General features: G+C 47.2%; 12 protein-coding genes across 12 annotated transcripts; 6 read left to right on the top strand and 6 right to left on the bottom strand.

Annotated features, from left to right (window-relative positions):
* Positions 1-34: 34 nt before the first annotated feature.
* Positions 35-1,239, bottom strand: BHQ10_007634 (uncharacterized protein; the record flags this gene model as incomplete). The annotated part of the gene is made up of 3 exons (XM_040880351.1): positions 35-337; positions 397-900; positions 1,183-1,239. 3 exons carry the CDS (start codon positions 1,237-1,239, stop codon positions 35-37), a joined length of 864 nt encoding a protein of 287 aa, XP_040736137.1.
* A 415-nt stretch (positions 1,240-1,654) lies between these two features.
* Positions 1,655-4,023, bottom strand: BHQ10_007635 (uncharacterized protein; the record flags this gene model as incomplete). The annotated part of the gene is made up of 5 exons (XM_040880352.1): positions 1,655-2,299; positions 2,352-2,475; positions 2,531-3,171; positions 3,231-3,713; positions 3,769-4,023. 5 exons carry the CDS (start codon positions 4,021-4,023, stop codon positions 1,655-1,657), a joined length of 2,148 nt encoding a protein of 715 aa, XP_040736138.1.
* A 376-nt stretch (positions 4,024-4,399) lies between these two features.
* Positions 4,400-5,303, top strand: BHQ10_007636 (uncharacterized protein; the record flags this gene model as incomplete). Its single annotated transcript, XM_040880353.1, has 3 exons — positions 4,400-4,524; positions 4,592-5,156; positions 5,211-5,303. The coding sequence occupies 3 exons, from the start codon at positions 4,400-4,402 to the stop codon at positions 5,301-5,303; spliced, it is 783 nt and encodes a 260-aa protein (XP_040736139.1).
* Positions 5,304-5,461: 158 nt separating this feature from the next.
* On the bottom strand, positions 5,462-6,402 carry BHQ10_007637 (uncharacterized protein; the record flags this gene model as incomplete). The annotated part of the gene is made up of 2 exons (XM_040880354.1): positions 5,462-6,334; positions 6,388-6,402. 2 exons carry the CDS (start codon positions 6,400-6,402, stop codon positions 5,462-5,464), a joined length of 888 nt encoding a protein of 295 aa, XP_040736140.1.
* A 959-nt stretch (positions 6,403-7,361) lies between these two features.
* Positions 7,362-8,249, top strand: BHQ10_007638 (uncharacterized protein; the record flags this gene model as incomplete). Its single annotated transcript, XM_040880355.1, has 1 exon — positions 7,362-8,249. One exon carries the CDS (start codon positions 7,362-7,364, stop codon positions 8,247-8,249), a length of 888 nt encoding a protein of 295 aa, XP_040736141.1.
* A 247-nt stretch (positions 8,250-8,496) lies between these two features.
* Positions 8,497-9,630, bottom strand: BHQ10_007639 (uncharacterized protein; the record flags this gene model as incomplete). Its single annotated transcript, XM_040880356.1, has 3 exons — positions 8,497-9,033; positions 9,097-9,489; positions 9,598-9,630. 3 exons carry the CDS (start codon positions 9,628-9,630, stop codon positions 8,497-8,499), a joined length of 963 nt encoding a protein of 320 aa, XP_040736142.1.
* A 432-nt stretch (positions 9,631-10,062) lies between these two features.
* Positions 10,063-11,338, bottom strand: BHQ10_007640 (uncharacterized protein; the record flags this gene model as incomplete). Its single annotated transcript, XM_040880358.1, has 3 exons — positions 10,063-10,777; positions 10,828-11,198; positions 11,282-11,338. 3 exons carry the CDS (start codon positions 11,336-11,338, stop codon positions 10,063-10,065), a joined length of 1,143 nt encoding a protein of 380 aa, XP_040736143.1.
* A 611-nt stretch (positions 11,339-11,949) lies between these two features.
* BHQ10_007641 (uncharacterized protein) lies at positions 11,950-12,398 on the top strand (the record flags this gene model as incomplete). The annotated part of the gene is made up of 2 exons (XM_040880359.1): positions 11,950-12,228; positions 12,282-12,398. The coding sequence occupies 2 exons, from the start codon at positions 11,950-11,952 to the stop codon at positions 12,396-12,398; spliced, it is 396 nt and encodes a 131-aa protein (XP_040736144.1).
* Positions 12,399-12,821: 423 nt separating this feature from the next.
* On the top strand, positions 12,822-14,436 carry BHQ10_007642 (uncharacterized protein; the record flags this gene model as incomplete). The annotated part of the gene is made up of 2 exons (XM_040880360.1): positions 12,822-12,908; positions 12,967-14,436. 2 exons carry the CDS (start codon positions 12,822-12,824, stop codon positions 14,434-14,436), a joined length of 1,557 nt encoding a protein of 518 aa, XP_040736145.1.
* A 610-nt stretch (positions 14,437-15,046) lies between these two features.
* Positions 15,047-17,528, bottom strand: BHQ10_007643 (uncharacterized protein; the record flags this gene model as incomplete). Its single annotated transcript, XM_040880361.1, has 6 exons — positions 15,047-15,103; positions 15,163-15,305; positions 15,370-16,659; positions 16,708-16,924; positions 16,978-17,362; positions 17,434-17,528. 6 exons carry the CDS (start codon positions 17,526-17,528, stop codon positions 15,047-15,049), a joined length of 2,187 nt encoding a protein of 728 aa, XP_040736146.1.
* Positions 17,529-18,968: 1,440 nt separating this feature from the next.
* Positions 18,969-19,852, top strand: BHQ10_007644 (uncharacterized protein; the record flags this gene model as incomplete). The annotated part of the gene is made up of 4 exons (XM_040880362.1): positions 18,969-19,189; positions 19,253-19,534; positions 19,583-19,660; positions 19,717-19,852. 4 exons carry the CDS (start codon positions 18,969-18,971, stop codon positions 19,850-19,852), a joined length of 717 nt encoding a protein of 238 aa, XP_040736147.1.
* Positions 19,853-20,574: 722 nt separating this feature from the next.
* Positions 20,575-21,384, top strand: BHQ10_007645 (uncharacterized protein; the record flags this gene model as incomplete). Its single annotated transcript, XM_040880363.1, has 1 exon — positions 20,575-21,384. The coding sequence occupies one exon, from the start codon at positions 20,575-20,577 to the stop codon at positions 21,382-21,384; it is 810 nt and encodes a 269-aa protein (XP_040736148.1).
* Positions 21,385-21,916: the final 532 nt, after the last annotated feature.

The following is a 21,916-nucleotide window of genomic DNA, read 5'->3' on the forward strand; positions in this document are numbered from 1 at the left end:
CCTTCAGCGAGCCAACTTCTTGCTCGTCTGTTATTTACACATTTTCTCTCCACGGGCTCCCGCCTGTAAGATCCCTTCCTTCTAGAGAGCTGAGATCACGAGCATCAGGGTTAAGAAGAGGGCTCTCAGCTGCCGGGGTGTCATCCACAGGTAAAACCGCACCCTCTTCGGTTTCTGCATTGCCATTCTCACTATCAGTGAATGGAAGCAGTCTCGGACCGGAAGATTCGCTATAGTTCCCATTTCGAGCATTTGCCTCATTGAACCAGGCATTGCGTCGAGATCTTGAATTGCCGAATTCATAAAATCGCCCTGATGCAAGATTGGTCACGCCTATCTAGTCACGGTCAGCTATCAATGCCAATAGTAATGCATAAGAGCAAGAAAAGAGAATACCTTGATCCCCCACCCCAGAACAGCAGCCGCAAACACCAAAACTGCAACCCTTCTCTCCTGCTCACTCCACAGCTGTAGACAACTCTGCGTATACCCCGTCGTCCTCTCACACGCATCATCGCCATGATTCGCATCCTTGAACGGCCATGCTCTATCCCTCGTACTCCGCAATCCGCAACACCGTAATTGATCTTGGATTGTGCGGATGCTGTGCACTTCTTTTCTGTGGTAGTACGACTGCCATGTCTGTTCGAGATGGCAGTTGTCGTCACTTGGGGAGATGTATGTTGCGGTAAGCGTGGCGACTATGACGGGAAGGAGGGTGAGGGATTGATCGATAGCAAAGTTTATGATTGGGTTGATCAATGATAGAAACGAGGATTGGGATCTTTGTGAGGATGGGAGAGGTCCGTTGACTGCAATCACGGAAATAGTATGGTTTCCATTCTCGTCAGAAGCCGTTGAAGCTGTGATTAGATTTTTGGGAGTGTCGTCACGATCTCGCTGGTATCGAGATGCGAATATAGTTGCAATTAACGCTGAAAAGAATGGAAGTAGCGGATAGAGTGTGGAGATTGCTCCCAATGAAGTTGGAAAGGGGAGGAATAGTGAGTTTATGCGTGACCATGCGATTCTATTTGCTGTCAGAGGATTCATCTACACCCGTGATCATCTGAAATTTGGCATACCCTCCTAGTATGATCGAGACCGCAGTGGTCTTATTAGAAAAGGTGATTTAGTATTTTGCTGATGGTCGAGGCAATGGATAGAAGTAGAGGTACTTACGAGAAGAAGCAATGTAACGACCACACCAGTGTTGATAGCAGAGGAAGAAGCAGGCATGATGATATGATGATTGTCCTCTTCAAAACAATCCTTCTCAGTGATAACAAGTGATTCAATTCCTGAAAATTGGATGATAAGTAGTTTAAGGAGTAATGACAAAGAAAGCAGAAGGTAATGGGGAAGCTTTATGGCAGACCCTAGGTGGGGCAAGCATAGCTTGCATGATATTCTTTACTCCAAAGCTCGTGATTTGGTATATGACCCTGGATATTGTTCGAGAGGATGGCGTTACCTTGTTCAGATATGATTTGATGAAACTAGAGAATCAGCATTATAACAGCATATGAATAATGCCAATAAAAAATGATGTTCCATTTCTCTCATCTAGCTGGGAACATTTCTCAGGGGCGCACTTTTCGACCAAAAAAAATTGGCCTTAATCATAACTAAAGACGGTAGTTTTCCTATATATTTAGCTGCTGGTCTTTCCAGTCGGAATCTCGAAGAACACGGCTGGCTTTCCATCAGCAACAAAAGGACGATCACAGCGGTAGAAAGTCTTTCGCTCGAACTGGATAATATCACCCTCCTTGATGTCTGCAACGTTACCATCCGCAAAGGCTTGCTCGCGCCATTCGGTTTTGGGGTTCAAGAAGTCTTCAAAGTTGTCCTCTTCTTGGAGAGAGTCCTTTGTCAAGAGATGGTCGAAGCCCACCAGTTCAACTGGAATGAGCTGTTGGCCGTCCTTGGACAACCAGGTAACCTTCTTGTCGGTCTTCTTGACGTCTCCTTCGAGGTGCAGCTCAAGTTCAAGGTTGGTCACGACATCGCCAGACTTCTCAATCTTACGGACTATCGCATTGCCCCATTTCATGAGGGTGATTTCTTCATCCTGCTTGAACAACTTGGCGTCCTCTTGCTCCAAAATAATATTTTGACTGAAAGCAACCTTCTTTGTGCCGAGTTCGGGGTTCTTGTCATGCTTGGGCTTGTCTAAAACCAACGGGGCCGAGGCCGATGGTACGGAATCTCCAGTGACTTGAGCCGTGACCACGCCTTCTTTCAAAATAGCAGTATGGCGTGGAGAGATAGGGTCGATATATCTCCTATTCGTAGACTAAAATATTGTTAATCTCGGTTGGGACAAAAATCTATGGATTCAAACATACCCAGAAGATAGTCCAGTCCAAGTTGACAATGTTACGGCTTKGGCCTTGCTTGAGAATGAACTCTCTGAGTGCAGGAATCGTCATACCTCGTCGGCGAATACCTCTGATAGTAGGGAAACGAGGGCTGTACACAGTATTAGCAAGTTCTTGATGAACTAGGTTTTATACAATAGACGTACTCATCCCAACCCCAAACAACACCACCATCAACCAACTTAGTAAGCTTTCGCTTAGAAAGCAATGTCCGCACAAAGTTCATGCGAGCAAAGTCCCAGATCTGAACCTTGCGGAGCTTGAGGGCATTCAACATCCACTCGTACTGTGGGTTTCTGTCTCTGTACTCGATCGTTCTCAACGCATGAGTGACTCCTTCGATTGAATCGAGGATAGGGCAGGTGAAATCATAGGTAGGATAGACCTTCCAGGTTGTACCAGTACGAAGGTGGGGTGTCTGCTGGCATCTGTAGATGACAGGATCTCTCATAGCTTTGTTCTTATCGTCGAAAGAAATCTTAGCTCGGATACACCATCTCTGGCCCTCTTCAGAGCCAGACTTCATTTCTTCGAAATGAGCCAAACTCTCCTCAACGGGAGAATCACGACGCTTGCTGGGAATACCCTCCATTCGCTCGTGCGCCATGGTCTCCTTGTCAGTGTCATCCGCGTACGCGAAACCATCCTTGATGAATTGAATGCAGTAATCATGCAGCACTTGGAAGTAATCTGACGAGTATGAGATTCTGTCAGGCTTGATTCCCATCAAATCGAGGTCGAAAAGGATCGCATCGTGGAAAAGCTCTTTCTCTTTGCTGGGATTGGTCTTTTTTGGATTAGTTTCGTGTCCATTCTCATCGAAATCTGCAGGAGATATGAACATACATCATCGAAACGCAACAAAAGTGTTCCCTTGTATTTCTCGTGCGCAAAATAGTCATTCAAGAGAGCGGCTTTTGCGTGGCCAATATGGAGATACCCAGAGGGTTCGGGAGGAAAACGAGTAACGACGCCTTGTTCAGTGTTTTTGAGGGCAATGTCGTAACTGGCACCTGCCTTGGACGCAGCAGCCCGCTTCGCTTTGGCCGCAGCGTTTACCGCATCAACAGCGGCGGTAGTCCAAGGGCAGAGCTCCTCCAAGAAACGAAACCAACGGGTCAAATTGATCAATGTTCCTTTCTTCACAGCTGTGACCGCCACACGGTTTCCGCGGAGGGCGCCCCAAATAGCAATGTCGGGAGCAGACAAGGAGTAGCCGACGAGGAACGAACGGAGTGTAAGATAGGAGTCAAGAGTCTGAAGAGGTGCTTCGAGAGCTTTGTGGTCTAGGGGAACGTATTGGCCGACTTGAGACAACCATTTATCCTCCTATAATGGTCATGAGTAACAGTGCTCCTCACGTGAGCATTTAGCAGCGACATACCTGAGCTTCATATTTGCTCTTGAGGAAGGGGAATTGGACACGGAGCTCGGAAATTACAGCGTCAAGGCCCTGCACGGTCTTTCCACTGACACCAGTGAACTCGATCACATCACCGCTAGGAAGTGTAGGAGCGTTCTCGTAGGTGATTTCAACAACAGGACTAGGTCTGGCTTCATTGACGGATGTGGCGATCAATGTGGCGGGCAGCAAGCCTGCCTGATTGGCGCCAGATGCACAAACCAACTTGCAAGACATTGTGGTATATTTCTCACAACCCAAGATGGAAGATAGAAAACTTTGTAAGATGGCGGGGTGTGAATCATCCAAAAAAGATGCTCGAATATACCCCACAGCCAATCTGCTAAGGAAGGACCCACAGTAAAGTGCCCTCGGCGCCACTTTTTTCCGCTCCTTCCAAAGCTCCGAAAAACATTCGGCCAAGTCTGTCAGGTCAGATCTATCTCCAAGAGAACCGAGCCATTGCTGCGCCGTGACATACCAAATGGCTTCCGCCTTTCGAGCCTTGCCGGTGACGGTAGGCCCTTTGTCAGCATCATGTCGATTGACTATGCGGCAGAATAGCGCCATCGCCCCTTTCCTCTATCCTCTGGGCCAACAAGTGCGAACAGCCATGAGCAATTCAAAGGGAAAGAAGAACAAGAAAGAGACGACGAAGAAGAAGGCCAAGGGATCAAGAGACTATCAACAGAAAGACCTGGGTCTCATTGATCAATATGCATTGTGCGATGCGATGAGGTATGGGTTTTGCATTTCCGGAACTGTCTCGGTTTCTACGGAACGGCATGCTCACAAGACATTTTAGATACATCCGTGCTTTCGAAGTCGGACGCGATCGCGAGCGATCAAAGTACGAGATTCATATTCGATTAAAATCAAGAAAAGACGGTCCAGTCATCCGTAACATGGTCCGATTCCCCCACGCCGTACAGACCGAGTCCAGAATCTGCGTTATTGCGCCTCCAGGATCCAAAGCCGCAAAGGAGKCTCTTGAGGCCGGTGCTTCAATTGTCGGAGATAAGGAAATCTTTGAGGACATCAAGAAAGGAATCATCGAATTTGAACGGTGTATATGTCACACGGATAGCCTCGATGCTTTGAATAAAGCTGGATTGGGTCGAATTCTTGGTCCCAAAGGGCTCATGCCTAGTGTCAAGACCGGTACTGTTGTGGACGACGTTGGTATTCGTGTGCAGATGCTTCGAGGTGGTACCGTTTATCGTGAGCGAGATGCAGTCATCCGCATGCCCATCGGACAATTGGGCTTCTCTCCAGAACAACTTCGTGACAATTTGCGAGCCGCTTTGGAACAGATTAAGAAAGATGCCATTCAATTGAGTGACCGTGTTCCGAAGGAGGTTTATGAAATTGTATGCATACAACATCTTATCCACTCCTTTTATTTTCATGCTAACATGATACAGGTCTTGAGCTCAACAAACGGACCCGGCTTCAGTCTCAACGGAGACTACAAATCCGATAAATCCCCCGAACCAACCTATTTGGCTGGATTGTAAATTATCTTCCTTTCTTCATATATGTATTCTTAAAAGATAAATTTCATTCATGGCGTTCCATGGTATCTATCAAGCAGCTAGCTATTCGGATTCAATTACCAACTCCACGCTATGCAGTGTATTTTTATGTCACAAAGAAGCCCGCTAAATCGCACAATCTATATTGAGAGCTGTTTAAGCGCAGAAACGGCACTAGACTCGGCCTTCAATGAGTCATATAATCGTAAAACTTTGACTGTACGAGTTTCGTCTTTAGTTCCACCTTTTCGAAATTGCTTCAGCGCCGTGTCCAAATCGAGAAGTAATGTAGACCTTATCTTTTCAAGACGAGGTTGCTGGCCAAGCACAAAGGGGTGATCTGAACCTATTCGATCCGACTCTGAGATTATATATAGGTATTTCTGTACGTGACTTTCCAGTCTTTTGATTGATATGATGGTGGATTCGTCGGTTTCCTCCTCCGAGTCCTCGTCGCTTTCCGTGTTGTCAGAAATAAATCCTTCCTGATCTGAATCCGCGTCCTCGGTGGTAGAAGGTAAGCCATTCAACGCCTTCGTACCGACAATCATCAATCGCTGCTCCAATTCTTCTATTCTCTCCGCGATATCGAGTAAAGCCCTTCCCATATTCGCTTTTATCCTATACGCTTTCTTCTCTTGTAGAAGGCTTTCCATCTCGGCTTTTCGGGCTTCGACTTTGGCATGAATTGCTGCAACGTCGCGCTGGAAACCTAAGAGTCCCACGCTAATTTCTTCCACTTTCTCTTCTCCGCCTTGTAGCGCGCCGCCGAGCGACAGGAAGTCCTGGTAGTTCTCATTGACCACATCGAGTAGCTCTTTGTTTAGTCCTTGGCTTAATTCGCGGAGTTCTAGTCGCAAGTCTTCGAGGGTTTGATGTCGGTTGGTCAGAGACGAGAGGAATGTGGCAGGGTCGAATTCTGGAGCTAGGAAGGACGAGCGCGATAGTGGTTTGGGAAATGGGAGGTCTGTGGTGTTTTCATCAAAATCGGACCCTGAATCGGAGTCTGGGAACTGTCGGTCAAGTCAGTGATGTCGCAGAGAATGTGGGGAGAAGTAAAAGATACATATTTCTTGCTCATCCTGGCAGCTTCACATAAAAATAATCCAATATTCAATAGACAACAACTAGTCAATCGAAGATTGTGTAGTGTCACAGTTGTGGTTGGCTGACGGGTGAGTTAGCTGCGCGGACTGATCACCTTCCTCCGAGGCTCAGATCAACCCCTCCCCTCCCTCTTCCTAAAAACATGCAACACAACCAACTCAACCTGCCAACTCATTCCCTGCCGCATCCCCGTCCTCCTGTGTATTTCCTGTCTTGATTGATTAATACTGTTATTGTGTCTTATATCTGTTTCATTATAGTTCCGCTTTTCTGCAGGCTGAGTATGCAACTTGCGCTGCCAACCAATCTGATCTTGATACTGCCATCTTAACCCACGCCATACTGGTGGATTCTCGTCTCAGCTATATGTATGTCTCTGCACTTGAACCAACATTGAATAAATCCATCTGCCTGCCGACAACCGGGGTCAGCCACCTTCTTCTGTACTACTGCGGTCAGCAGCCTCTTTTCTGGCGTGTTTCTTCTCATTGTCACGCACGACTACGTAGCCTTTATCTTGGTAGCGTTGGGAAATAGCCTGTGGCGTTTGGAGTTACTCTAACCTAGGAAGTGTGTGTGTTTGTTCTGCAGCAGAACGTGGACAGAATGGAAGCCAGATCTACAATGATCTCGACCCACCGAAACGATGGATCTCGTCTGTCATCTTCTTTACCACAACCGGTCTTGCCTAGGGGCCTTTTTCTATCGGCAGGCACTTCCTCTTCTCAACCTCGTCAAGTTGATGAGTCGAATTTGGCACGGAGGACAACTGCTCATCGGCAATTATATGGGAGCTCCAAGCCCCTATTACGAAGACTAAGAGAAAACCAAGATAACAGACATATAATCGGACATTCGTCCACCGCAACCACACAACCCGTTTTAGTTAGAGCGTATACTCCCGAGACCAGCAATGCTAGGGCATCTACAAACATGTCATCAGATCCGGCAATGCAACAAATAAATTTACCAGCAGTGGAAGAATTCGGAATCGACGCTATTTTACGTGCAATCGAACCCGATATCCGCAGCACATTGGATTCCATTGCAGAGATATGTGGCAGGAGCAGATTGAGTCTTGCCAATGAGTATGGAAGTCATATCGCTCCGTTTGGCGAAGTCAATGATCCCCCGGGTCATTTGCTCGCTATCCAGGAAACGGCAGCAGATAGCACGGAAAGCCCGGCAGATGCAGATGGTCATATTGTGATTGTTGATGATGATAATGAGCTATATGGCTCACCGTTGGGGTTGTTAGATGACCTTAGGCAGACGGCTTTGGCAACTGGTTATCAACAGACTTCACGAGTAGAACGTGAAAATACCCGTGCTGGAAATATGACGCAAGGGAGGAACCCCAGAAAGGGAAAGCAATCCCCAACGGCGCCAGCAACGAGAATGAATGAATTTGCGGCCACGTCAAAGTCAGATAGCACCGCACTGCTTGCGAGCACACCATCCAAATTCAAGGCCACCAAGTCATCAACCCTGTCCTCTCCCGCTTTGCTTTCCGAGACTCGCCTCGATGCCCAGGGAAATAGGTCCTCTTGGCCATCAGTGCCTCCCGACACACCAAAAGGTTCTCCTGCACTGCACACATCACCATTTGCGGGAGCAGTTGGTCAGACCCAAAATACCGCGGCCGATAGATTTATTTTCGTGGCCGAAGTTCAAGATTGGCTGGATTGGTTGAAAGGTATTGTGCAGCGCGAAACTGCAAGTCAGCAGGCGTTTTACTCGCACTCGTATTCGGCAGAGAATTCTCTGCGTGCATTACTCGTCAGGGATCAGGACCAGGCTGTTGCTTATCCCACAGCTTGAAGACGTTTACGAAATGCTCGCATAATTAGATATTGGAGTTTGGGGGTATTTGATCTTAGCGAGGAACATTCGATCCTTTCACGGAGTTGTTTAATGAGCCTATAATTCGGCAGAACGATTAAATACACTGTTTGTAATGGTTTTCAATACGTTTTGGTATAATACAGTCAATACTGCCACCCATAATCACGGAAGCGCCTGCTCATGCCATGCACAAAACACATATACACGAAGAAATAATATCCACCTACCCCGACTCCGCCTCAATCTTATCCAAAAGATGTTTCGTAAAGCCCTCAAATATAGGATGTGACCAGCAGTCCCTATACTTTTCCACAAGTAACCTCTCATCATCCTCAAACGGATTCCTCTGTATTTCCACGTCCTCGCCATCAACATCACTATCCTCACCATCATCGCCATCAATCTTCTGGCTCTCCACAAGCTGCCCAAACTTAACGTCAACCGGCMCCCGCCCCAGGAACGGAATCGACATCTCGGCAGCCATAACCTCGCCTCCACCACGGGAGAATAAGTTGCTGACTTCTCCGCAACAAGGGCATGTGTATCCGGACATGTTCTCGACGACACCGAGGATAGGAATCTGTGTTTTGAAGCAGAAATTGATTTCTTTACGCACATCAGAGGTTGCGACGGCTTGAGGTGTTGTGACCAGCACTGCGCCGGCGAGGTAAGAGATTCGTGAGGCCGTGGCTGTATTTCGTGAGGTAGACGACATTGTTAGCAAGCTTTCGCTGATGGCGATATGTTCGTCACTTGTGCCCTGGATCATAGTCCTTTAGCATATCTAATCCGAAGTCTGAGAAGGCATATTTGGGGTATATACCGGAGGCGTATCAACAAGCAAATAATCCGTCTCCCCCCAATAAACATCCGACAAAAACTGCCTCACCATCGCCGTCTTCTTCGGGCCCCTCCAAATCACCGCATCCCCGCGATCACGGAGCAAGAATCCAACAGACATACACCTCAATGACCCACGGAGTTGCGCATTTCCCTGCTCATCGTCTTTGATTGTTTCGGATGGATATACTTCGACAGGTATCCAACCGCGCGGCGATTGTGTGATTTTGGCATCTTCTTTGCCGACGAGGCGTGGGATGGAGGGGCCGGTGAGATCGATGTCGAGGATGCCGACTGATTTGCCCTGCAGGGTAAGCGCGAGGGCAAGTTGGAGGGTCACGGAGGATTTTCCGACGCCTCCTTTGCCGGATAGCACCTATATCAGTCGTAAGTAACTGTATCATGAATGTAAAGAGCAGAGACAGTGGTGTCGTAAATTGTTCTGCTGTTATCGATAAGCGGCGGGGAAGTGATATCGACTCACCAGCACGATGTTTTTCACTCCGTCAAGGGGCATTGCATGCGGTGATATCTATATTCTTATGGTGTAATTTTATTTTTGATTACTCCAAAGGGAGTACGTTGAGTAGTAGCGGGGTCGTGTAGACAGATGAGGTTGCTGGAGAAAGAGAAAAAAGTTCTGCGTCATCGGAGGATGATTGATAAGCACGAAATCTCCGCGGACTCCCTCCGATTGCACGACGAAGTGAATATCTACATTAAAGAACAAAAATAAGATATTTCGCTCTTTTTACATCTAGTTGAGCAAAAGTCATAATAAAGGACTGGGTTCAGGACACGAAGAATCCGGAAGTCATGTATATTCGTCTAGTTACATGATGATTTAACTAGGATGATTGCATCTGGGTCATGAAGCTAGCATACAAGCTCTATCGTGGTTAGTTCTATAATTGACAGCCAGAGGAAATTTGTAATCTAGTTTCAAGCATTATTGCCACTTCTGGACAACGACACCACCTCGCTTGAAATCAGGCAATTCGCCTAAAACAGCAGCCTTGTCCGCCAACTCCTTGCTGGGGAATGTGGTCATCAATATCCAGGCGCGAGATCGGCTCGCTGGGCTGGCCGCTGCTACAAAGGAATAAACATCGCCAATAGTATGGGTAGTATTGAAGCGAGAGGTGAGTCGCGTCCCGTCTCCGAGACGGATCTGCAAAGTCACCACCGGTTGCGACTCGTCTATATCTGGCTTGGCTGGCTCTGAAGAGGCGGGCGCAGCAGCAGGCTCGGGCTGGGATGTGCGGATAGCAGGAGTAGGGCTTCCCAGTCGCTGTCCCGAACCAGTAAATGGCTTGTACTTTGGCTTGGGTCGGGTGTATTTCTCATCATGTTGCTTGATTTCCACGTCAACTTCCTGGCCCGGTGCCACGTTCATAATTGACAAAGGAGCTCGTCCCCGACGGATGCCCTCAAGTATGCTTGCATTCTGGGGGTCATCGGATCGGTAGAGATCGCCATCATCGACCGAAAAGCCGTCGCTCCAGAAGTGTAGCGTGCGTTGTACTCTAGGTGGTGGTGTAGGACGATTCTCATTCGGGTCTTGGATCACCTGGCTTGGGGTGTCATCTCCTCCAAGAGTGCGCGCAGCTCCTGTGAAATGCGATTTGCGGGTTTCTGAGTCGTCAGGTTGAGGGGGTTTAGCTCTTAAAGCGTGTTAGTAAATAGTCGTCATCTCGAGTCAGTAAAGTCTTACCGCATAGCCTTTTCTAAGATCTTCTGCTTGATGTCGTCTGGATTTTGTACGGCGAGACCAGACTTTTCACCACCAGCGAAGAAGTCTTGATTTTCATCATCTTCGTTTCCAGAGTCTCGCCCACCACCAGAGGTCAAATCGCCCAAGGTCGCAAATTTCTTAGATGGGGCACGTCGCGAGCTTGATTGTCCGGAGGTATGGGCTGACGAACGTGAGGCGGCGGTTTCGGCCTCGTCGCTAGAGTCTGTTCCTAGTCGGCGGCCACCTAGAGCTTCCGTATCTTGAAGGAGCTCCTCTTCCTCTTGATCAGCGAAGAATTCGGTAACGGCAGCATCGAGGTCCCATTGATTTGTGTCGAGGAATGGGCGGGCCTAAACCATTTGTAGGTTAGGAAGGTATACGACAAAACAGTTTAGAAACCATGGAGACCAAGACTTGCCTCTGATGGAGTGACACCAGTCATGGCGCAGAACTGGGACAAGATTTCATCTTGACTGAGGTTGGAAGCCATCTTGGCGTGGCGGTTATGAGGCTAACGATTCAAGAAGATCTTGTCAGCTCAGTTAAGTGTGCAGCGGTTGAACAAGAGATGAGAATATGACTGGAGCAGGCTTTCAGGTTGAGCTAGCTGAAAGCACTTTCATAGGTAGAAGCACGAAGAAGATTAAGATGAGTGCAAGGTGATAGAGCAAAGCTGGATGAGCTGTTGACAGTGAATGGACAGCTCCGTACGTCACGGTTGCCTGATTGGTCATCCTAGAACCTTCGGCCGCCGCTGAGCGCTACAAAGAAAGATTATCCGCCATGCAACCGTCGAGACAGTTTTATATTTGGAGTGATATTACTATCGTACGGCAATGCCTTACAAAAACTACAATATCTTCGAGTTAGTCCATATGCCCTCGTTGACTCGAGGCTGTGAAAAGCAGACCTCATTACATAAGCGGCTGTTCCCCACCAACGTCTCGCCGAGCCCAGACAGAATGACGGCCGGGGAAGCTTGACGTCGGACTCCATCACATAACAAGATAAATCCTCGACATCCACAACCGTCGGCCAGAATACTTCCACAAGTGAATAAACAAACCTTCTTGTCCTTATAACTTCCATACTATACACAAGATGGCCGACGATCGATCGACCGAGCGTATCGAACTGTACGATTCGGCTATTACAGTCCCTTCCGACTCTGAAAACTACTCCGCCAACAACGAGCTCTCGTCCTCACCACCGTCCACATCTAGCTCGCCGGTGATTCTATACAAACCGCCGACATTATGGGGTCTCTTGCGGGGGACAGCGATCAATGTTCTTTTGCCATTTGTGAATGGGCTGATGCTGGGACTGGGCGAATTACTGGCACATGAAGCTGCTTTCCGCTTAGGTTGGACCAACACAAAGGTAGGCATTTGAAGGACTGGAGTAACGTCGCCAAAACTTACATGGTTTTACAGATTTTCCCTGCCTACAGACGCACGACACCTGTTGGCCCCGGTATCGAGTTAAGAGAAGTTCGTGACCGACGGACGGATCCCCATGCCAACGTTGGGGATGCGGCATCCCTGGAATAAGTGATGAAAGTTCGAAAAGGCAATCCTATTGTAAAAATGTCTTGGAATTTGGAGAGATACGTCGAAAAAGGCAGGAGGCCCACTGTTCACATCTATTATATTGGCTCAATGATTCCTGGGATACTGTACATAGAAAGGGACACATTTTGGTTGGCGTTTGGGCATGTGTATTCAGAACAAGGCATGGATGCGTTAATACTACTCTGAACACTATTAACACTATGCAAAAATCAATCTATACTTACTACATTATCTATGACTTCTGTTGATTCGAACATCGCGAACAAGTGTTAGCTGACCGCCCGGCAGAACCGGACTTGGCGCTTTGCGGAACAAAAATATTGATTTGTCTTCCGCAGATGTTGCCGATGCGGATCCTCGAGAGTTACTTTTCCGCAAGGTCTTTCAATTATAATCGCCAATATGTTTGGCACACGCGGTCTGTCGAGGGCTGCCATTAGAGGCAGTACCAGGATTCCTTTAATAAATCCTGCTTCGCCGGCTCGATCTGTATGTTTCACCGAGAAATTCGCACGCTCAAGATTGAAGACTGACTCTTTACCGATAGTTGTCGTCCATTGCCTCTCGTCCTATTCCTTCTACCAGCCGAAATGACCGGATACGATTGAAAGCTAGCTCATACTTGCCGCCGGCATCCGTCTCGAGTCTGTCGTTCGTTCGATTCAATTCGACGTCCCCAGAAAATGCTGCTGCCCAAGCTACCGAAAATGTCACGCCATTGGGAGAACCCCAGCTTCCCAACATCGAAGATATCCCCGAAAAAATTGGATATTTAAAAGAACTTGGTCTTGACTATGGCTGGGGTCCATCAGCTTTCATGGAATGGTTAATTGAGCATATTCACATCTGGGGCGGAATGTCATGGTGGGCGAGTCTTGCCGCCGCTGCCTTAGTCACGCGTATAGCTCTTTTCCATCCTTCGCTCAAGGCAGCAGACAATGCAGCCAAGATTGGTCCTATCAAAAATGAGATGACGCTGCTCAGAACAAAACGAATGCAGTTTCTTTCCCAGGGGAGACAATTGGACGCCGCCAAGGCCAAAGTAGAACTGGATGATCTCCTCGAAAAGCACGACATCAAGGCGTGGAGAACCTACGTTCCTATGCTTCAGGTTCCTCTTGGTTTCGGTATCTTTCGAGTCGTGCGTGGAATGTCTGAACTGCCTGTTCCAGGTCTTGCGATGGAACATTTTGTCTGGATTCATGATCTCACGAGTTACGATCCTTATTACGTACTCCCTCTGCTGGCGACAAGTTTTATGTATTTCACTATGAAGGTGAGTTTGCTTTTCTGCCCCGTCTTCATCGCCCAACAAGCTGACATACTACAGAAAGGAGTGGACACCGGTTTGAACGAAATGGGGCAGAGTGCTATTGGTAGATTTTTCGTGATTGGACTACCAGCCATATCTCTTTTGTTTATCGCGTGGCAACCGGCCGCTTTGCAATTGTATTTCGCCGCCTCCGGTGCCTTTTCGCTGATACAGGGATATCTATTCAATACTGACGCGACGCGCAAAATGCTTGGGATTACCCCACTCTATCGCCCTCCTGCTGGCGAAGGCAGAGACGGTCTCCGAATGATCCAAGAGGAATTTCTGTCCCAGATGAAAAAAATGAACGAAAGAGGCGAATTTTCTGGATCCCCCAAGAAAGTCGAGAACGTCAGCATGGTGGACAAAATGGTCAACAACGCCAAGAAGGAGTATTCAACCATGAAGAGAGAAATGGGCGACAAAGTCAAGAGCTTCACAGATGCGAATGCGGATAGGAAGAATCATGACGGAACCCCAGCTGCGGCACCTCGGTTGTCCACTGCGGAGAAGCAGAGTGCCGAATCTTATAAGGCGCAGAGAGAGATTGAGGATGCGCATGAATTGGCGGAACGCAACCGACGACGGACACAGGAATATGAAGCTTTTATTGCGCAGCAGCAGATGAATGCCAGTCAGGCATGGAAGCAGAAGGGCAAGGAGGCGCTGAAAAAGACGGCTAAGAAGTCGAAACCAAAGAAATAATATTTTCTCCTCTTTCAGTTTGTCCGCTTGTTACGTCCAAGCGGTCAAGTTCATAGCATGTATCTGTTCATTCGAGACTGTGTTACTACCCTTTTTTCGTCTTGTCTCCAAAATCTCTCCAAAGGGATCATCGATCATCTGGTGTCGCTGGTTATATTGTCTCCATGTTTCTTTTTCTGTTTAGATTCCTTTCGCATGTACCATATGTATAACTTATGTTTCGCATTTTTCTTTCGTCCCTTCACCCACCAGGATGTATTAACAATTTGTGTCATAAGATATATTCTCAGAGGGAAAGCAGCACCGGGCCTATGTGTGAAAGATGATATGTAGAGAATTATAAACTAAACCAATCAAGTAAATATCCTATCCCGAGTATCCCATCGCCATATTTTAAGGAAATTGCAAACCTACCTGTTCAATACATAAGTATCATGTATATATATGATGTACACAATCTTTCTCCAAACAACCCCAATTGCTTCGATATGTCAGTGGTATCCGCAAAATCCAATCTCATCTCCAAAACAGAACCCAGAAACTCCTGACACTCCCAGACAGTACGAAGAAGACAAATATATCAGTCGTACAGTATACTAATGTTTGAAAGTTACATGTTGGCGTCCATGGGGATGTTGCCGCCTAGTACATATCGATCGAATTCGACCTGTTTACAAGCGTCTGATTAGCAGGATAGTAGAAAGTGGTGCATTGGATAATACGTACCCAGTCGATAGCTCCAGGGGAAGCAACGATTTCGGAGAACGGCAGAGAAAGACTGTACGGATTGACTTGATTGGGCACGAATTGCTCCGGTGAGGTGTCAGGTTTTGGTGAGATTTCGAGTGATTCTACGGATGGTATTGATGCTGTAACCGAATTAGTTCGACACCAATGAATGGAGATATGTAAGTGGAATGAGGGGATGCGTACAATATGTAGTCTCCGAGCTCTGTCCCGAGGTTTGCATGGTCCTCTCTGCACTCCTGATCTTGGTAAGCATAACGGCGACAGCCTCACTCGCCCGAAATGCGTCGATGGATGTATCCTTTGATGCGCGCCAGACGTGGTATGACGTTTCCAGTGCGGTCACCATTTCTTCGCTCCTGTCACGGCCCCAGAGGGTAATGTCGCTGGATGCAGGGTGTGTAGTGCCATCCATACCTTGACGCAAGTCTAGACATACCAACATAGCGGCGAGGAGGTAGTCGTGGCGGATGATGGATGTTGCGAGCCACTTGTGGCCGGCCAAACGACCCGTTGGACCGCTTTCGAAATGGCTGATGGCTTGGTAGCTGAGTAAAGTCAGGGCTGCCTCGATGGCTGCCTTTCGGGAATGACTGTATTGCGGGTTGAAACGGGCAAGAGGTAGGAGTCGTCGGTGAAGGACGCATAGACCGCTGTGCAATGTCTGGTCGATTGATAGACGCCGAATGATCATGGCGGGATGATCTAGTAGAGAATCCTGCAGGGACTTGACTTTGAATATGGGAGGCAGCGAGTTTCGAGCAGCGATAATTTCGCGCTCTAGTATCGGTATGTCCGAGTCCCTGGGATGAATGTCTTGTATATGCGAGGCAATCTTTGTAAAGACTTTAACGAGTGGTGCCTTGACTAGAAAAGTGGAGATTTTGGTCATTTCGTTCCATGGTCGTGACTGTGGGAGGGAAGTAGAGTCTTCGTCGAAATCGTCCTCGTGAAGGTTTCTCGGAAGCCCTGTATCGCATTGACCTGTAGGAATCATGCTGGGCAGTCCCACTTGCCATGATATAAGCACATCGGTCTGCGAGATAGCAAGCCACAGACGTCGGCGCATTTCGCATTCAAACACTGAAAGCTCGGTATCAAGAGCAGGTTCACGATGGAGTCCGAGTTTCATTGCCATGCGCACTGCAGTAGCCACATTGATCCAGACAGCCGTGCTTGTGTCCTGACACTGAATGAACTCGGCATCAAGATGCAGTGTCAGTAACGTCAGTCTCTCTACTGTTGGATTGGCATGTAACTCCGTGATTAGTATTTGCTTGGTACGCATACGGAATAGGGTTTGGGTGTCCTCCATGTCTCCAAGGGTAGCTGAAAGATCGATACCAGCTGCTCGAGCTGTGTGCACTGCTGTTCTCATAACGACAAATAAGGTTCCTAGCCATGCCTTTGAGACGCTGTATTGATCCTGCCAGAATTTATCATATTGGCGGAGGAACTTCTTCGGGTGGAGGATAGCTACAATAGTCAGTCAAGGTTATGTAACTTGAAATCGACAACACATACGTCGAACGAGACTTGCTGCGCCAAAGTAGTTTGCAACTAGCAAATCGACTACCGGACGAGGCGGCAGATCATGGGTGAACGTGTCGATGTCCCATTGACCGGGGCTACCTTCAAGTACATAAGGCTCTACCAGAGGATTTCTCGCATCCTCAACCTTTCCGAATTGTTTTTCAAACTCGGTTTCATGCTCCTCGAAGTACATTTTAATTTCTCCAATCTGTTCTTGGTCAGAATCCGGAGTCTCGGATTGATCAACAGCTGCAGACTCACATCCTGAAGAACGGTTTCCCATAAAGAATGCGCCGAGCTGCTAGCAGCCAGATTTGACACTCGGCGCACAGGAGGAACTTCTCCTTGAACAGGGGAAGTGTCTGTCTCATGGCCGTTGTCCGAGTGTTGAGGAGGCATGTGATAATGTGCATGGCTATCGGTCTCGCTGGTCGTTGACGGACCTTCGGACAGAGCTTCATGGGTCAAAGCACCTCTATCCAAAAGTTCCATGACAAGCGACTCGAGTCGCTCAATGCGCTTCTTTGTCTTTTTAGACTCGCGTGTCTGGTCGCGAGTGGCGGATCCATTGACGGGATACACGCAAGTATCTGCTTCACGGCGTTTAACACAATTGTCGCAAGGTCTTGCCCTGTCGCATTTGAGTCTGTATATTTAGTACAATTCATCAAATGTTTTCATGTTATGCGGCGACAGTCTGGGGCCAGATGGACCTACTTTCTGCGCTTGCATGGTGTACATGACAGCTGTGGGCGTCCCCGGATGGGAGCGTTGTTGGATAGGCGCACTCCACCATTAGATTGCGACTCCATGATTTGAGCACGCACTTGCGAGAGAATAGCCAAATTTTCCAGCTATATAATACTGTTAATATCAACTTGATGCATCGACTGAATATGTCACTAGGTTCGATGCAGGACAGGCCGAAAGGAAGGAATGCGACAGCTCCTGGGGGGAATCTGGTGGGGCACACTGGTCAAAGGCCTCACTTGTATTCTCACGGTAATACAGCCAGATGTCACACGATTGCTGCCCTCGAGTCGTGTATTGGTCGAGACCATCATTACTGTATTACAAGCTGGTGGCTGGTCTAATTGGCTCAATTATGTCGAAGGAGCCAACCGATGAGAGCTCTCCTTATCTCCGGCTAACTCCATGTGATGCTATACTACATAGTGTCTAGTTATCTGGAAGTCCAGATGATGCTTATTCACTAGCGATGTCGATCATGAATATATGTATAGGAGAGCAGATGGTAATTTCACCATTCATCATGAAAAGACATCTGCCAGTAGCTTCGGGAAGCACCGTGGACACTGTATAAATATACTCCGGAGATAATCAACTATACCTAATTTCCGAATGCTTCATATATTATGTACCTACATAGCTAGTCATCCTATCCTAATTGTGCTGCTTTGGAAAGCTTTACCTCAATACAGGTAGGTACATGTAATAAGTATCATCGTTGTTTATGTAGACTTGGCCATCAGCCAATGTTGTGTTTTGTTGATAGTCTCCGTAGAAGTCAACTGTCCACTAGACGATCAATGCACCCAGTTGCAACACGGATTGATGATATCATGATCGCTGTACTAATTGACTGGGTATCCACTTTGAGGCTAACATGTCGAACGTAATGTTGTTCGTACCTGCTGTTAGTATTCGAGTAAACATGTCGATTCATGTGATTCGTTCTGAGCCTAAGCTTCAATGTTGGAATGTTGTAAGAACTATGACGCGGGAAACTTGAACTTAGTTTCGACTTCAAACTTTTTCAATAAACAATATAATGGCTGCAAAGCTATAACTTTGATCAGCATGGATATCATATGGCCCTGCCTATAGTGCCTGCCTTCAATTTCTGGCCCTGAATTTCCGTGAGGTCGAAGGTTTGTTGAGTTTGGTATGGTGTCAAGTTGAATATAGCAATGCGTAATGATATGTTTACATGGTCCTTAAAATCTTATTAAAATTTTTTTCAGTCGCCAGACTGCAACTGTTTGTGTTCGCTATGCTAACCCCTTTTGTGCAGAGCATGATGTTGAGTTCATGGCTACAAACGGCGGAAATGACCGGGCGCAGACTGTCTCTTTGGCCTGGTAGAGAGAATATTTGGGAATAATCCAGTCATTTAGACCCTGCATCTAACCTCCAAAGACACTACAAAAGTTGCTGTCATTCATTACCTGCATGTTGAGGCTATTTACAGCAGTCATCTGACTCTCGATCAGTGGAACCATATTCAAGCAATGCCCCAAACAACTTCCCCGATAAGCACGTATTTTGACCAGACATGGATTGGTATGAAAGTTCATATCGATACTCCAGAACAAACTACTGTGGAATGGACCCTAATTCAGAAAATCTACGAAAGAGAGAGGACCTCTAATCATCATGGCAAAGAAGCACGAGCAATCTTCCGATGTACTGATGCAGGCGACAAGAAATGCATCATGAAGGCTCGAATGCTGTACGTTGACATATCTGTTGTCATTTCAAAAGGTAACATACTAACAAAAAGTCATTCGAGCAGACTCGACTGGAAATATCTCCATACATCCCCCTTCTTGACACACATCGAAACCGAAATCCGAGCACTTGGCAAACTCACAGAAAACAACTGCCAGTCCACGCCTCGCTTCTACGGTTCAATGATATGCATTCAAAACCTACCGGATCCCAGCCCTGGGGCCGTAACGAGCTTTATTGCAATGGAGGACGTGCCGGGTAGGGTATATGACTGGACGGTGTTTTGGTCGGGTATGACTGTGTTTGAGCGAGCGCAGAAGCGTGCAGCGTTCAGGAAAGCGTATCAGTATGTTTCTACACTAGATACTTTTGGTTGATCTGCTCATACTCCTAGTGACTGCTTGAAAAGTGGATATTGGAACCTTGACGCTGGGCTTCGAAATCTCGTTTTTGACGACGACAACGAGAAATGGTTAGTCTATGCCCTGAATCTACGATTGCAATTTACTGATATTCAATTCTTACTAGCTACGTTATCGACTGGGAAGCATCCGTTCCTGCCTACGCTGGCGCTGTCAAATTCAACGGTTTGATGTACGGAATGTGGGAATTGATCAAATACAACCGAGCGAATCCTGAGGATTTTACTCAATGGGAATGGTAGTCTGCTCTTGCTGAAAATGCAAATCTATCATGATCATTTCGTTTCTGGCGACCTTGAATCTGCATTATATGTGGATCTAAGTCAACATTCACATAGATAGTTGCTAATCTCAATAGCCCCTGAAGTTGGTCGAGGGATAACGCTATTCTCCAACTTCTTTTTTTTGAGTGAACCTGTCTATATCATCAACTTTTCAGAGTCTGACGTCAAGTCCTTCACGGTAACTCCCACCAACTTACGCCCAGCACGAAGCCATAGTAAAAATATTTCTGTTTGTCCCTCTATCATAAAAGGAAACATGTGACACCCATAAGCGTTGGCTTGTGCTACATGAGTTTTCAGGGTGTCAGGGCCAATATGTGACTTATCCTTGTGCCTAAACAGGATCTCTTTGTCATCTTATATTCGAGGCTTGTGGCTGTAATAGGAAGATATGATACCATAATTCCAAATTATATATCAATAGTGGAGTTTTTAGTGAAGGAATTGCCAGTCTGGAAACTGTAAATACAATGTCTAATGACAGTGCGCATCATTGAGTGTGATGTGATGGCTCCCTCGGACTGATTACGGTTCCTGCCTTGTCAACCTCAGAGATCGGTATTTTCATTATACAGCCCACACTCTTCAACTACCCAGACCAAAGACCTCATCTCGTGACAGCTCTTTCTGAACAAGCACTGGATATCTTAAAATTGATCTGAGCATCCAAATCGGATACCATGTTAAGTCCAAGAATATCCACCCCAAAAATACAGCCCCTGACGCGTCAAGATGGAGCCAAAAAAGCAATCAGACACATCGGCCAGAGAAGACGCCATATCTTCACCGAATGCAACCACAGCATTGAAGATCATCACTGCATGTATCCGCCCAAACATACCGGAAGAATACTTCGCCAAAATCCCGCTACGGACACCGTCGTCCGATTCCATGGGCTATGCAACAACTGCGAGGGAAAAAATTTGATTCGCAGGGCTATTGTATTGGAGACAAAGAGGTTGGTCCAGGGTCATATGGTGGGATTCGTGGACGAGACACAAGTTCGCTCTATGACTGAACGATTCGTGAGGTGGGCAAAGAACAAACTCGTCGTGTACTACAAGTACAAGAAGATGGAACGTGCAAAGACCATAGAAGACGAACATGGCGACGATGAATGGGACGTGCTGCCAGTGGTGGTCGTGCCTACAGCCTCAAATCCCTCCAGGAGCGGCGGCTATCAGTGGGAGGAAGTATACGTGGAGATCTCGTCGAGCCCGACTCTGATCCATGCGCAATTCGATATTCAGAGACATGTGTCTGAATTTGAGCGGAAATGGAACGAGCCCGTCAGAGGATCGAGAGGTAGTCGATGTAGTTTTGCGAATCCATCAAGCGAGACGGATCTCGGTTCGATATTTCCGACATTTCCTCATGAAATGTTGCCTGAAGCCGTGAGGGCGCTCGAGGATCATTATCGGTATGATGATCCAGATTTGCTTGAGACGTTGCCCGTTGCTACTGCGGAGGATTTCGATGAGGAACTTTAAGCTGCATCTGTAGCACGGTCGTGTGGTTGCTTTCTGCATATTTTCTCGTCTTGCTAATGATGACCACCATTTGTACGACTGCCCCTTGCAACTGTGGTCTCAACTTTCATATTGTATCTTCAACTTTCCAGACGCTACCACCCCTAACAAGGAGTTTATCGCACGTCTTCCTAGCCAGAAAAATGATACATGATAGAATGGATGTCTTTGTGCCTGCCCCTGCTGTTATAGATATCGTCACATCTACTATACATGTAAATGAAAGACAACATGAAATTAGCATATTCCAGTATGTACGTAAACAAATGAACTGTTATTATAGTCCCAGAAAAGTCCGCGAGCCTGGTCAGGTGGCATGGTTGTCAAAACATTCATTATCTTCGCCACCAGCTCATCTTCGGAAAGCGCGCTCTCAGTGCTGGGGCTGAGTCGCTAAGTCCCGGTTTGCTGGTACCGGGATAGAAAGCAACCGAAATGGCTTTTTTCTTTTGCTTCTATACCGCAGGAAGCTGTCAAATGTCTTTGTTAACTG

The sequence above is a fragment of the Talaromyces amestolkiae genome (genome assembly GCF_001896365.1).
Source record: "Talaromyces amestolkiae strain CIB chromosome Unknown scaffold16.1, whole genome shotgun sequence".
Taxonomy (NCBI): Eukaryota; Fungi; Ascomycota; class Eurotiomycetes; order Eurotiales; family Trichocomaceae; genus Talaromyces; species Talaromyces amestolkiae.